General features: G+C 43.8%; 1 protein-coding gene across 3 annotated transcripts in view; it reads left to right on the top strand.

The window, feature by feature from the left end:
* Positions 1 to 13457, top strand: part of PAX5 (paired box 5) — a 232082-nt gene that overhangs the window by 16154 nt on the left and 202471 nt on the right. For all 3 annotated transcript variants that reach the window (XM_034774864.1, XM_034774865.1, XM_034774866.1), the window contains exons 2-4: positions 813 to 978; positions 6122 to 6319; positions 11817 to 11881. In XM_034774864.1, the coding sequence (XP_034630755.1) occupies positions 813 to 978; positions 6122 to 6319; positions 11817 to 11881 (429 nt within the window). The remainder of the gene's footprint in view (positions 1 to 812; positions 979 to 6121; positions 6320 to 11816; positions 11882 to 13457) is intronic.

Below are 13457 nucleotides of genomic sequence, written 5' to 3' on the forward strand. Positions count from 1 at the left end.
ACACAGGTTAGCTGCTACTCATCTAGCTGGGTCCCATTTCACATCAGATATATGATTCACCTTGCTAAAGGTGAACAGTGCAAATCTGCTAGAAAAAGACTAATATAGAGGTGTGGGCTAAGCATTCACATTTCATTTGGGGACCATAATGTCTGCAGAGGCCCCTGTAAATGAGAACAGCACAAGCCATTCCATATTTCCCCCCCCTTTTGATTAAATTAAGCATTAAGCAGTCATTTGGTGTGGGGGGGGGGGGAAAGTAAACGATCATTAAATTCAGTGCAACCCTTTTCTGACTGACTGAAACTAAATTTATAAGGAAAATGGTCCAAGTCTTATTTGAACACAGCCTCATATTTGTAGGGAGACTAAAAGTCACCTTTTTACCATGCAGCTACAGGGCTTCCCCAGGCAGTTCTTACTCAGGCAACATCTCCCATTAGTTTCAAGGGGAGATATTGCCTGAGTACTGTTGGTGTGGGCCTAAAAATGTAGTTTGAAACGCTGTTTTACGAACCAGGGGTCTGATTTTGATGTCACTTAAATCAGGAGGAACTCCATTGAAGCCAGTGGGGTTACATTGGTGTGAAATTGCTATGAGAACAGAATTAGGTTTCAACTTTTAAAATTCTTCCTGCCTTGGCAGTAAGTGATGATCAGTAATTTGAAAATGTTTAAACTCTTCTTGAGGAGTGAGGTTGATCATTGTGAAGGAGGAATCTCTGGCTAAGCAAGAATGCAGTAGAGAAGTGTCTTCCAACTATCACAAAGATGTTTTTTTTTCTGCTTGTTTTTTTTCCCATGTGTTTCAGGACATGGAGGAGTGAATCAGTTAGGGGGTGTTTTTGTGAATGGTCGTCCACTCCCTGATGTTGTCCGGCAAAGGATTGTGGAACTTGCCCACCAAGGGGTCAGGCCGTGTGACATCTCCAGGCAGCTACGGGTCAGCCATGGTTGTGTCAGCAAAATTCTTGGCAGGTAACTTTGTTTCTGTAAAGGAAAATATCAAACACTGGATCAAAGATGATGAAACAAGAAACAAGTCAAACAGAGACTGATAGAAATGACCTAGGAATGGCTGGAAATGGTATAGGATCACAATTTGAGATGTCTGACCTGGGAAGTGAAAGCGATTTATTTATTTGTTTGTTTATTTACTTCACCAAAAAATTCTTGCAAATAACTAAAGAAATGAAGGGGAGGGATGGCACATGTGGTCGCCATTTCCTGCACCTGTGTGTACTGAACAAATTGACAAATCTGTGCATCATCTGCAGTAAAATGGAAAAACCAGAAGTTATGAATCTGGCAGTGAAAGCTACCCCTTTTGTTTTCTAAAGAACACTCTATTTTTAGCACATCATTTCACTACCTAAAGCCACCAAGAGCAGTTGTCAGTCAGCACACTCATTTACATGGCCTCTTTTGAAATTTGTCACAATAATTTCTTTTAAGGCTTGTTTTATTCGTGTGATAAGATATATTCCTAATTAGAACACAAAGTACCATAAGTAATCATTAACTCTCTTAATTTTGCTACTTGGAGAGTAGCCATCTGTTCTGATTGGAGATGCTCAAAGTAGTAGAGCAATAGTAAATTCAAAAAATTCGATCATGTCAGAATTTGGTTTTGAACTTGATTTAGATTCAGGAAAGTCACCACTGCATTTTAACTCCTTGTGCACAAATCTGAATATCACATATCACTGGGTTTAAATGAACTGGAACGCATGTCTCTTGGGAACTTTTAGCGGCCATACTTTTCTATTACCTTCTATTTTCTCTCTATAACTCAGAGAAGTTTTTAAAATGTTTATTGAGCATTAACAATTGAATTAACTTCATTGTTTGCATTCCACTGGCATTAGTCATATTCTGATCTTCACTTTCCCCCCCTCCGTTTTAATTGATCTGTTTTATTGGTCGGACTGTAGTTATAAAGATTGTTAGAGCAAACATTTGTCTAGCAGTGTACATAGACTCTTCCCCCTGAAATAACTGCAGCAGCAGTCCCACGTGGACAAATGCAGTACTCAAAATGAAATGAATCTGGCAAAGCTAAGGATTCTTTCACCCTTATTCCATGAGACCCATTGTCTCTCCTGGAGAATCTTCTCTGCAGTCCTATTCAGATTGCTGCTCTAATGCCATAGGAACCAGTCATATGCACAGAAGGTCCCAGAAGTCCGATGGACCTGGTTCTTCTCTCACATGCCACGTTTTATTCCAGTGTAATTCCATTGGAAATCAACAAAGTTACCCCTGATTACACTGGTGTAAGTGAAAGGACATGTAAGCTCTGATATCTTTACTCTTTCTGAGCGAGAGACTTTTCTTGTGTGGGACTTTCCTGCCTACCACAAGCTGCTCCATTCTGTTTGATCTTTGAATCTGTTCTGAGTGCTGGTCCTATTTGTGACACCCTACCACTCTAGCAGATTTACAAACCATTTCTATTAGTATCAGTGCAGAGCTAATAAATAGGCAACTCATTTGCCTACCGAGGAAAAGTCCAACCACTTTACTGTTTCAGATTTGAATAGATTTGTCATTAGATATATTTGCATCATGGAGCTCAGAGAGCAGCTCTGGAGTTTTGTCATTTAAGTTGTCAACAATAAATTGGAATTTCATAGCTCATTATTTTCATAACTAATAATTACGGTGGGTAAAATGTCACTGTAATTGGAGCTGCCGTCTGTGGGGAAAAAATACGAATGCTCCACGCAAAAACCTTTGATCCCAGATTCTGGAATGGAAAGTTTTTGAATCCGCTTGTTTTTAGTCAAACGTTGGAAAAAACACGAAACGATCAAGGAAATAAATGTGAGCCTTTGGGGCTAGGATCTGGATGGTGGCAGAAGGAGGCCGACTAGCTGATCGCTCACGGAGCATTACAACAGGGGCGTCTGCCCTGCGCCCATTTGAGGGGAGAATTGGCAACCTGCCTGGAGCTCAAGGGCAGGATCTAATTTGCATAAAATCAAGCAGATTGCAGCTGCCCTGTCTTTAGTGTGGGGTGGTGGCCAGATTGAGAGGGAGAATTGCACTGTGGGAGCTGTAGTCTCTCTGGGCCACACCCCAGGTTAAAGATGAGACTAACCAGGCGGGAAGAGTGCCCTGGGGAATTCTATAGGGTTAGTTGGCCTGCAGGTTGCCCTTTGGTTATCGTAGCTTTACAGGGAAATTGGGATTAAGTTATTCTGGGGCTGACTTTATGAGGGCCTGATTTTATGCCCTTTAAAGTCACTGGAATCTTTCCATTGATTTTAATGGGGTTCAGATCAGGCCCTTACCTTCTATGCCAACCTCCTTCAATGAGGCAAAACTGTTACCCAGCAACAGAGGGGCCTGTGTGTCTGCAGAGTCCAAAATGCATCACCAAACTGCTTGTCAGTTGGCTATTTTCCTGTTGGCTAGATTGTCCAGAGCTGGAGGCAACATTAAGCAAGGGGCAACAACCAGTGATCGTTCACACACGCTGGCCCGAGAGAGCGAGAGAGAGACTGGTTACACAGAGGAATTTTTATAAATGCTGCCATTTTTTATTTGCCCCATGAAAATTGTGAGTGGTTGGTAATGTAGCACTAAGCTTACCAGAGCCCCGTTCTGGAGCTTTCACTCAGCGGAGGGATGCCATAAGTGAAGATTACAAGGTCTGGTTTGAATGGTCATTTTTCATAGGCATGATTTTTTTAGGTGTATCATGCAAACATGTTCTTGCCATTATTTCATCATTCACCCGAGGAAAGGGTAGGGGGTGGGAGCAAGTGTTTCCTTCCTGCCCCAAGTTCATTGTTAGGCTCAACTCAGGGCAGCCCAAAGATTTAATCCATCCCAGATGCTTGTCACCTTCCATTACTAGTACTCAAATGAGGGCATGGAGACAGAAGCGGAACAGACCATTTGTTCCAAACTCACGTGAAAACAAGTGCAAACATCATCTTGTCACTCCCATTAAAGGGATTTTTTTAGGCTCTGAAAAAAGAGTGCCCGCAGGACGATTAAACCTGTAATGCAGAAGAAATTTGATGAATGCAACTGTCCTTGAGACACAGACTTCGGTCCCATAACATGTTCATGCTCTTTTGCATCGGAGAGATTTTCGGAGATTCGTTTTTCCGCAGACAATACAGATGTCAAGTAGCTGCAGAGAGAATATATCACGTGAACGTATGTTTTTATTGGGTGGGTTCTAATAAAGATCCTGCTAAAAATATGGGATGTGCCAAGGTCAATGAACAAGTTTAGGCTGGTGAAGATGCTACAGCCAGGCAAGGTCTCCCTGTATGGAGAACCCATAAAGAAATGGGAGCTCTAAGCACCGAGGGCTTTTAGAATCAGGTCTGATAGGGAAGAAACTATCGGTCTCTCTGCTGTTAGTTCTGGGCTTATTTTTATCTGTTCTTAGAAAATTACAAACTATAAAAAAGTGCACGGCATCGTTGACTTACACAGCCAGAACAATGTCATCACTTACAGCACAACTTTTAGGCTTAGCATTTAGGGAGATTGTTTTCTTCCTTAGATTTCCTCTTGGTGCTCGGTGGACAGAACAAGACACCCACTTTGAGCAAGACAGTAACAGCAGTTCTCAAACTGTGGGTCGGGACCCCAAAGTGGGTTGCGACGCTGTTTTAATGGGGTTGCCAGGGCTGTTAGACTTGCTGGGGCCCGGGGCTGAAGCTGAAACCCAAGGGCTTCAAGCCTGGGTGGCAAGGCTCAGATTACAGACTCCCTGGGGTTGCAGCCCTAGAGCTTCGGCTTTGACCCCGCCCACAGCAGTGGGGTTCGGGCTTTGGCCCCCACTCCCACCTAGGGCGGCAGGGCTCATGCGGGCTCAGGCTTCGGTCCCCCCCTCCTGGCGTCGTATGGTAATTTTTGTTGTCCGAAGGAGGTCGCAGTGCAATGGAATTTGAGGACCGCCGCAGTAGAACCTCAGAGTTATGAACATGTCGGGAATGGAGGTTGTTCGTAACTCTGAAATGTTCATAACGGCGAACACAACATTATGGTTCTTTCAAACGTTTACAACTGAACATTGCCTTAATGCAGCTTTGACATTTATTATGCAGAAGAAAAATGCCGATTTCCCTCTATTTTGTAGTAGTTTACGTTTAACACAGTACAATATTGGATTTGCTTTCTTTGTGTCTGCTTTTGCCTGACTGCGCCCTTCCGGTTCCCAACGAGGCGTGTGGTTGACTGCTCAGTTTGTAACTCTGGTGTTCGTAACTCTGAGGTTCTACTGTATTTTCCAACCTTTTGTTTCAAGAAAAAAGAAAAAAGGAGTCAGGTTCTCAGCTGGAATAAATTATTGCAGCTCCACTGAAGGAAGTGGAGTCGGGACCGTTTACACCAGCTGAGCAGCTGTCACAGTGTCTTTAATACAATTCTGTTAAAGGGCCTGATCCTACCACTCTGTCTAATTGGAATAATTTTTAATCACAGGAGTAACCTCACAGATGTCCATAGAGCAATTTGTGGGCAAGGGTTATGGTATTAGGCCCTACGAATTTAAAGAAACCAACCACTCTACTTTCTTCTGAGAATAGTGATGAGAAAATATTAGTTTCCTCCTTAAGAACCATAGCTCCCAGGAAAAGAGAACACACCAAAATGTTACACTGGCATACTTACTTCCAGTGTACTCTGCAAATCTTTGTCCTGATACTACTTTACCTGGCCTTCATGTGGGTGTGAAGTGATGACAAGGCATTTACAGTAATGAAGGCGAATTTCCCTCTAAACAGTAATTTATTACAAAAGAGTTCAGTACAAAAATAATGGTGCTGAATGTGATTTGTTTCTATTATTGCCCCTATCTCTGATTAATAACACACATTTCCAGTTAATTTAGGAACTCAGCATGTCCTTTAATCTTGCATTGTTTCTATTGTCTTGCTGTTATGGAAAAATATATGTTTTATACTGGGGCCCGTTTTCAATTACTATAAATTAATCCATTGGGGAGATAATGTACTACGTAGCCAGGAAGTGTGAGCGAAAGGGCAGATGTATCATAGAAGAGACTGGAGATGCATTGGGTAGAGTGCGCCCTGTAAACCTTCCTGTCTGTCAACTCTTGGTAACTAAAGCTTTGTCTTGGATTCTCTCCCAGGTACTATGAGACTGGGAGCATTAAGCCTGGAGTGATTGGAGGATCCAAACCAAAGGTCGCCACACCCAAAGTCGTCGAAAAAATTGCAGAGTATAAACGCCAAAATCCCACCATGTTTGCCTGGGAGATCAGGGACAGGCTTCTAGCCGAGCGAGTGTGTGACAATGACACCGTACCCAGCGTCAGCTCGATTAACAGGTACAGATTTGGATAGCACTGGTCAGCGGCTATCGCCGCTGGAATTTGCAGCATCTCCTCATTTGGGTCATTTGCAAGTAATCTGGTTTGTGTTTGTTTCCTGGATGACTTGGGCAGCCATGAACGCCAGTGGTTGAGCACCGAGGCGAGTGTGTGGCATATTATGAACAATTGCTATCCCCACGCAGCCTCACTGCCGCATCTCGATCCCGACCTGCAGTTCCTTTGCTGGGAAAGTCCCACGCTTATTCGAATCGAGAGTGCTCGCAGGGTTGGATTCGGTAGCATATAAACATTCCCTAGGGATAAGGTCGCGACCACCAGTGACCTGGACTACTGGTGATCTAAAAAAGGTTTGAATTCAGATTCAGCCGAGGGTGGGAAGAGTGAGGTCTAGTGGTTAGAGCATGTCAGCATTTCTGGATTCCCTTAGGCCAGATTCATGTTCGGTGGGGTAAGGTACTACTCACCGTGAGTAAGGCTGATGGAATCTGGTCTGTAACCTTTATATGACTCAATTATTCACCTGTAAAATGAGTGGTAAATTTACCCACCCAGAGGGGTGTTTTGTGAGTTAATTAAATTTTTAAAGAACGTTAAGGAACCTCACATGCAAGGTACTACCATGGGGCCTGATCCTGCACTACGGGAGCTTTGCCATTGACTCTCATGGGCACAGGATTAGGGCCCTGGGTTAGGGCCCTATGCAAAGTATAATTACTTTTTTTTTAAAGTGCTCCATCTAAATGAATCTTAACCAGAACTGTGTAGGAAACCAACACTCTCTTGCACGATGGATGAGATACTAGCTCACATCGAAGAGAAAAACGAGTGTTCACCATGACAGTGTTGAGAAACATCTTGTGGAAAGTGACAAAAGTCAGTAACCAGTGTTAACGGAAGGGATACGCATCCCCTAAACATTCTAGATGGTAAGCAACAGCCCTTCATCCCCTGCGGTATTCTTCTTAGAGGGTTCTTCATAGGGTGTAGACATAAAACCCCTTTACATTTAAATTCAAAGACTGTGTTGGGCTGTGAATCCATTTTGTGTGTGTTTGTGTGTGTGTGTGGTTTGAAAAATCAAGATAGTTTTCATGCAATTTCATCCAAATCCCCAGAATGCAGTTAACTCTAAATTTCCATGTGTGTCTAGGGTCATAGATGCCATATTATTTTGTATGTCTGTTTGGGGATCCCAATCTGGATGCCCTTGTGGAATTGACCCTGTGGTATTAATAATCTCTGACATGATAACATGAAAAATAGTGGGTGGCCCTTTACCTCCTAATCAAATGTTATGTGACAGATTCACGGGAATAAGTGCAAAGATTGGGTAGACAATTCAAAATGTTGAATGCTGTCTGCAGTTTCCTAACTGGAATGGAATCCTAGCAGCAGTCAGTAATACCGAGAGATTTACAGATCTGGGCAAGAAAGAGACTACTTTGAGAAACAAAACAGAAACCGGGGGCTGAAAGAAAATCTTAATACTTGGTGTCCTCAGATAACCGAAAGGCAGTTCCACTCCCACTGAAATCCATGGGAGTCTTGCCATTGTCTTCATTGGTAGCATGATTATTATTTTTAATTATTGGACCTTTGGGGTCAGGGCTTCGTTGTGCTGGGTGCTCTACAAACACATAACCAAGAGGCACTCCCTGCCCTAAAGAGATTACAACCTAACTAGGCCTCTCGCATGTTTTAATCCAGTTTTCACATTTCACTCTTTTGTTGCCTTCTCTACCACCCCAGTGTATTTCTCATACCAATAATATCATGGAGTGATCCCGTTTACATGTCCAAAAGTTGTTCCGTGATTTGGAAGCCACCCCATTTGGTGGAAATCTCATCCTTTCTCATCCATCTGCAGTTGTGGCTCAGAACCTCCCTTTGAAATGCATTCAAGCTTTTTGCACTGGTTTGTTTTATTGGGCAGAATCGTTTTTGCTACCTTACAGCCCCTTCCTGCTGTTCAGGACTTGCAATTGCATGTAAGAAAAACCCTACATATGGTAATAAGTCGGGAATCTACTCCAAAGACATGGGGCCCCAATTCTGCAGTCTGTTCCTATTCAGCTGTGCACTCCCTGGGATGCAAGCCCAGGATTAAAGTTAAGCATATATGTAAACGCTCTGCTGTGTTGGGGCAGTGAGGTCTGATCCTGCACATCTTTGCTCATGTAAGGAAGTACCAATGCAGTCAGTGGACTTCTCATGTAGTTAAGGACTACTGTTGTCACTGGGTTTGCTGGGTCTGTCTCTTTAAAAGCAGTTCGTCCAGTTATGGGAGGGTCTGAGAGTCCTGTGGGAAGACTACCCAGCCCTAGGATGATCGCCTGACATTCCACTGCATGGGACCTATAGTCCATAGCAGTCTCCGACCCCAGCTCCAGAACAGGAACCATGGGGCTGGTGCACATACATCGGGTGATGTGAAAGTCCCCATTGAGTTTTAACTATTACATGCAGGATTTGTTTCTCTCTAGCCCTTGGCGAAGAACAATTCCCAAATTCTAAAAAGGCAAAGCACAGAATTTAATAGTGAAAACCATCAACACGAGCAGAGCGCCACAGTGCAGACGCAGGGCAGATATAATAGACACTCATGCACATTACATTCCTACATGCGTATGTTGGTTCACACGGCACATTAACATTAATACAGGGTAACATTTTCAAAAGCACCTAAGTGACTTAGGAGCATTTTCCAAAGTGACATGGGACCGATTTCTAAAGGTATTGTGACACCTAAAGATGCGGGCAGGTGCCTAGTGGGGTTGGAAATGGGCCCTGGGCTTATAAATCACATAAGAGCTTTGAAAATTTAACCCTCTATCCTTTGACTTTGAATCCCCGTCGGAAGCTGTTCAGTATGAGCTCTTGCTCCTGGTTTGTGTCGTAAGTAGCTATAGACAATGGCTGCACAGCCCCCACGTGGAATAAACGGAGGGGAGTCATGCCCTAGCCCCACTCCACCTGGCCTCCCTGCTTCGTGGGAGGGAGGGAGGTACGAAGGAGCCAGCCCAGTGCTGCTTGCAGTGAAGGCAGCGCTGCACCGGGGAGCTGGCTTGCATGCTGGGCAGTCTAGCCTATGCAGTTTCTTACCCCGTGCTCATCACCGTAGGACAGCTGAATGCCTTCTAGTACAACGTGCCTTCAAATAACACCTGGCGGGTGTTTGTCACATTGATTAATGCACGACTGGAAGGTGCTCAGATACTATGGTGATGAGCCAAGGACAGGAACCTGGATAGAAGAGAATTCAGAATTTGGAATAGCCTCAATTAATACAACCAATACTTGATAATATCAATTAATATTAATCATCGGATACTTCTCAGCAGGAGCAAATTCATGCCAATAAGGTTTAATTCATCATAATTATTAGCTTCACTCATGTAAGCTGCAAGCTCACCGGCTGCTTTATTATCCTCTAGCCCTCCAGAAATAAAGGTATTTACATGTAAGAAGGCCCTGAATTCTCTTGATTCCTTCTGACAACTCAAAATCCTTGTGCAAAGTGTTATTTCCTCCCCTTCCCTCTTGTGCAGATGGATCTCACTTGAGGGGCTCAGTCCTGCTCCCACACGAAGGTCAGTGGCAAAACTCTCACTGGCTTCAATAAGACAAGATTGGGCCTCTGCTCCAAAAGTCCTGGCTTGTTACTGGGGGAAAAGAATGCCAGCTTGGCCCCACCACTGGGAATGTAGTGATTAGAACTCAGCACCTTCCCATTCTGCAGCTTTCAGGACCCGACGGGAGAGGCAGGGAGGGAGTCAGTTCCTACGTTAGGGAGCACGTCTCACCAGCTATTTCTGCTCAGTAGAGAAATATGGGGAGATAGTGTGATTAAGTGCCTAGTGTGGTGGGGCTGCGACTCAGGAGACCCAGACCCGGATTCTATTCCTGGCTCTCTCACTGGCCTGCTGGGAGATCTCGGGTGAGTCAGTTCCCCTCTCTGTGCCTCGGTTTCCCCTTCTGTAAAACAGGGATCATGATACTGATCTGCTTTGTAAAGAGCAGCAAGACCTTCTGATGAAAAACTCCCTATATTTTAGGTGTTGTTACTATTGTGGTCACTACTGAATGGTTGTAAAATAATAGAAAAAGATCTAGTGGGAACAGATAAAAAGTCTGCAGAAAACTGATTTTACATAAAAGAAGTCTGAATGATAAAGCCCTGATCTGGGAATAATTTTTAAGCTTCTTCCTTTTGCTCTACGCACAAACGTAGACCCCCACTATAACTTTACACAGTCGGTTCATGAATGAAGTTTTGCCATTCTTGGGTGAACATATCAATGTGCAAAAAACTGGTGTATAGCAAGGCACAAACTGGGAATGTAGCTTGTTAAATAGCCCCGGGAGAAATCATCACTGCAGCGTGCTGTCAAAATAGTACATAAAACATACACATCTACCATGAGAAGCACGTCAATGAACTATGTATTAGCTGAGTCAAGACCACGCTACAGTTAGTATTTGGGCCTGATTTTCCTTCCACCGAAGTTCATGGCAAAACGTCCATTTATGTCATAGGGAGATGGCTCACACCCTGTGTCTTTCCCGTTAATACATTAACACTGTCATTTTTGCCAACGCATTCCTGTTGCCTTTCTTGCTAACTGCCCCCTTTCCAAAAAACCACCACACACCCTTTCTTTTATTTCTCTGTATCTTTCTACACCACATGCACAACTGCAACAGATTCTGCTCTCTGAGAACACCGGTGTACATTGGGAGTGACCCCTTTGACATTCATAGAGTTACTCCAGATTGACACCTGTGTAAATGAGAGCAGAAGATGGTCTGAGGGTCCAGTTATGACAAGGTAATTGTTGAGTTTGGATGTCTTGCATTTGGTCCAAGATTTGTTGCTTTCAGTGTTCCATTTGATTTGGGGTAAAAACTTCAGAAACGCCTCAGAGACTTAGGAGCATAAGTCCCATTTTCAAAAGTGACTTAGGGCCAGATTTTTAAAGGTATTTAGGCACCCGAAGATAGGTGATAGGTGCCTACTGGGCTTTTCAAATATGTTGGTGCCTATCTCTTACTGAAATCAATGGGAGTTGGGCGCCTGGCCCTTTTGAAAATCCAGCTAGGCATCTACCTGTATTTTCAGGCACCTGAAAACCTTAGGTGCTTAGGAGCCTAAATCTCAATGGCACATGGGCTCCTAACTCACCTAGGCCCAGATCTTCAGCTGTATTTACATGCTTTACTCTCATTGATTTCAAAGAGGTTCCTAAATGCCTTTGAGGATCTGGGTCTTCGACACTTTTGAAAATTTGGCCCTAGATCTGCCCACCAGTCGCACTTTCACTGTGCTTCAATGGACTAATACAGGAAAAGATGTTTCCTTTACCATCTAAGTGTCCGGAATGGACAAAATAGCTTCTGATGTTCTCCAGGCACTGCTATTATTTGCCTGCAGTTTCTACGGTGTGCATGTCTCATAGTAAGGAGCCATTTGTTTCTTTTCAACTACATGCAGGATCATACGGACTAAGGTACAGCAACCACCCAACCAGCAGGTCCCAGCCTCTAGTCACAGCATAGGTAAGTCAAACTTTTTTTATATTAACAAAATAATATAATGGAATACAAATATTCTAAAGAACTTTTAATCATTCTTATGGACAGATAATTCTGCATAAAACACTTCAGCACACGTACTAATGCACCTTCTTTGTCATTCGGCAAGGGTTGAACATGGTAAATGAATTTTATAAATACTGCTAAAAGGTTTTGAATTTTACTGATTATTATGATAAATAGCTTTCACCGTGAGACAGAAAATTGAAATCTAAACCAACCCCCCCCCCCACTAATAGGGGTCTATAGAATGTCAGATAATTAAAGTAATAAATCAAGAAAGGGATACTTATTCATAACATTTTCTGCATCATTAGTCAGTAAGTAGTTGTGAATGTGTTTTTTTCTTCTATCAACCATCCCTTCTATAATTCTTTGTGCACTTGCAGTCTTGAGTGAAGAGGTACCAAAACTTTCCAAACTTTCTTCTCCTGTTCTTCCCTTCTCCTTCCTAATGCAGACGTTCAGGCCAGAGCAGCGTGCTCTAGCCAGGTTCCGATGCCGCGTCTGTCAGGAGACAGCAACCCTGATTAACACATTTTTGTGGCTAATGGAGTTAGTGGCCTCAGCCCAACTTTCTTGTTTGTGGAGATTTTTGATCTCTCTAAACATTGTCTTAGGCAACTGCATGTATAGCCAATATTCTTCCTTTGTAGGCATGTTCACTCAGCTCATTCCTCATTTGAAATTTCCAACAGCATTCATGCCTCCTTACGTGCAGAATGCAATGAAGGCAGTGAGCGGTGGACATTATTTACTTCAGCTGATCCAAGATTTGTCCTTTATAGCTAGTCTCTAGGAGGTTAAACTTGGGTTTGCTTTCTTAGTAGCAAGGAGGGTTCCATGGAGGGTTGCTAAAGGAAAGGGAAGGGAAAATGGCCTTGGGTACAAGACTTAGGCAATCTGGGTTCTATTACCACCCATGCTACAAAATGGGACCTCCATTAAGCCATCTTGCTTGTGGGTCTGGTAGCTCATTCTGCAAGTAGTCCTGGCGGGTTAAGGTACTGCTCAATGTGGGGAAAGGCAGCAGAATCTCTGCCTTAGTGTCCTCCTCTGTAAAATGGGGATAATGCTCACTTCCCAGGAGTGCTGTGAAGTTAACTATCTGGGAGGTGCTTTTTGCGAGACTCAGTTGGAAAGTGCCCGGGTGTACATTTGGAATCGTTTTATCAAGAAAGTGACTCTAAGAGCCTCCGATGAAGAAAAGCAGCAGCTAGCGTGACTGATAGTTTAAGGCTCGATTGTGTTACCAGTGAGCTCAATAGCAAAACTCCCGGTGGCTTCAGAGGAGCCTTCATTTATACAGGGGCAAATCCTGACTCCGCTTTGCTCTGCACAGACGGAAGCTGGGTGGTTCATCCAGATGCTGTGGCCGCCCAGCACAAGTGGAGTGCTGCCTCTCCCTGCTGGCACTGTGGGATTAGCAGCTGTGGGATGGCAGTGTGACAGCCCATCCCCTCCTGCATCCAGAGAGGGGACGCCACCCCAATGCCCTGGTCCCAGGGAGGGATGGAGAGCCAGCTGTGGAGAACCTCAA

Source organism: Trachemys scripta, chromosome 6 (assembly GCF_013100865.1).
Source record: "Trachemys scripta elegans isolate TJP31775 chromosome 6, CAS_Tse_1.0, whole genome shotgun sequence".
Classification (NCBI taxonomy): domain Eukaryota; kingdom Metazoa; phylum Chordata; order Testudines; family Emydidae; genus Trachemys; species Trachemys scripta.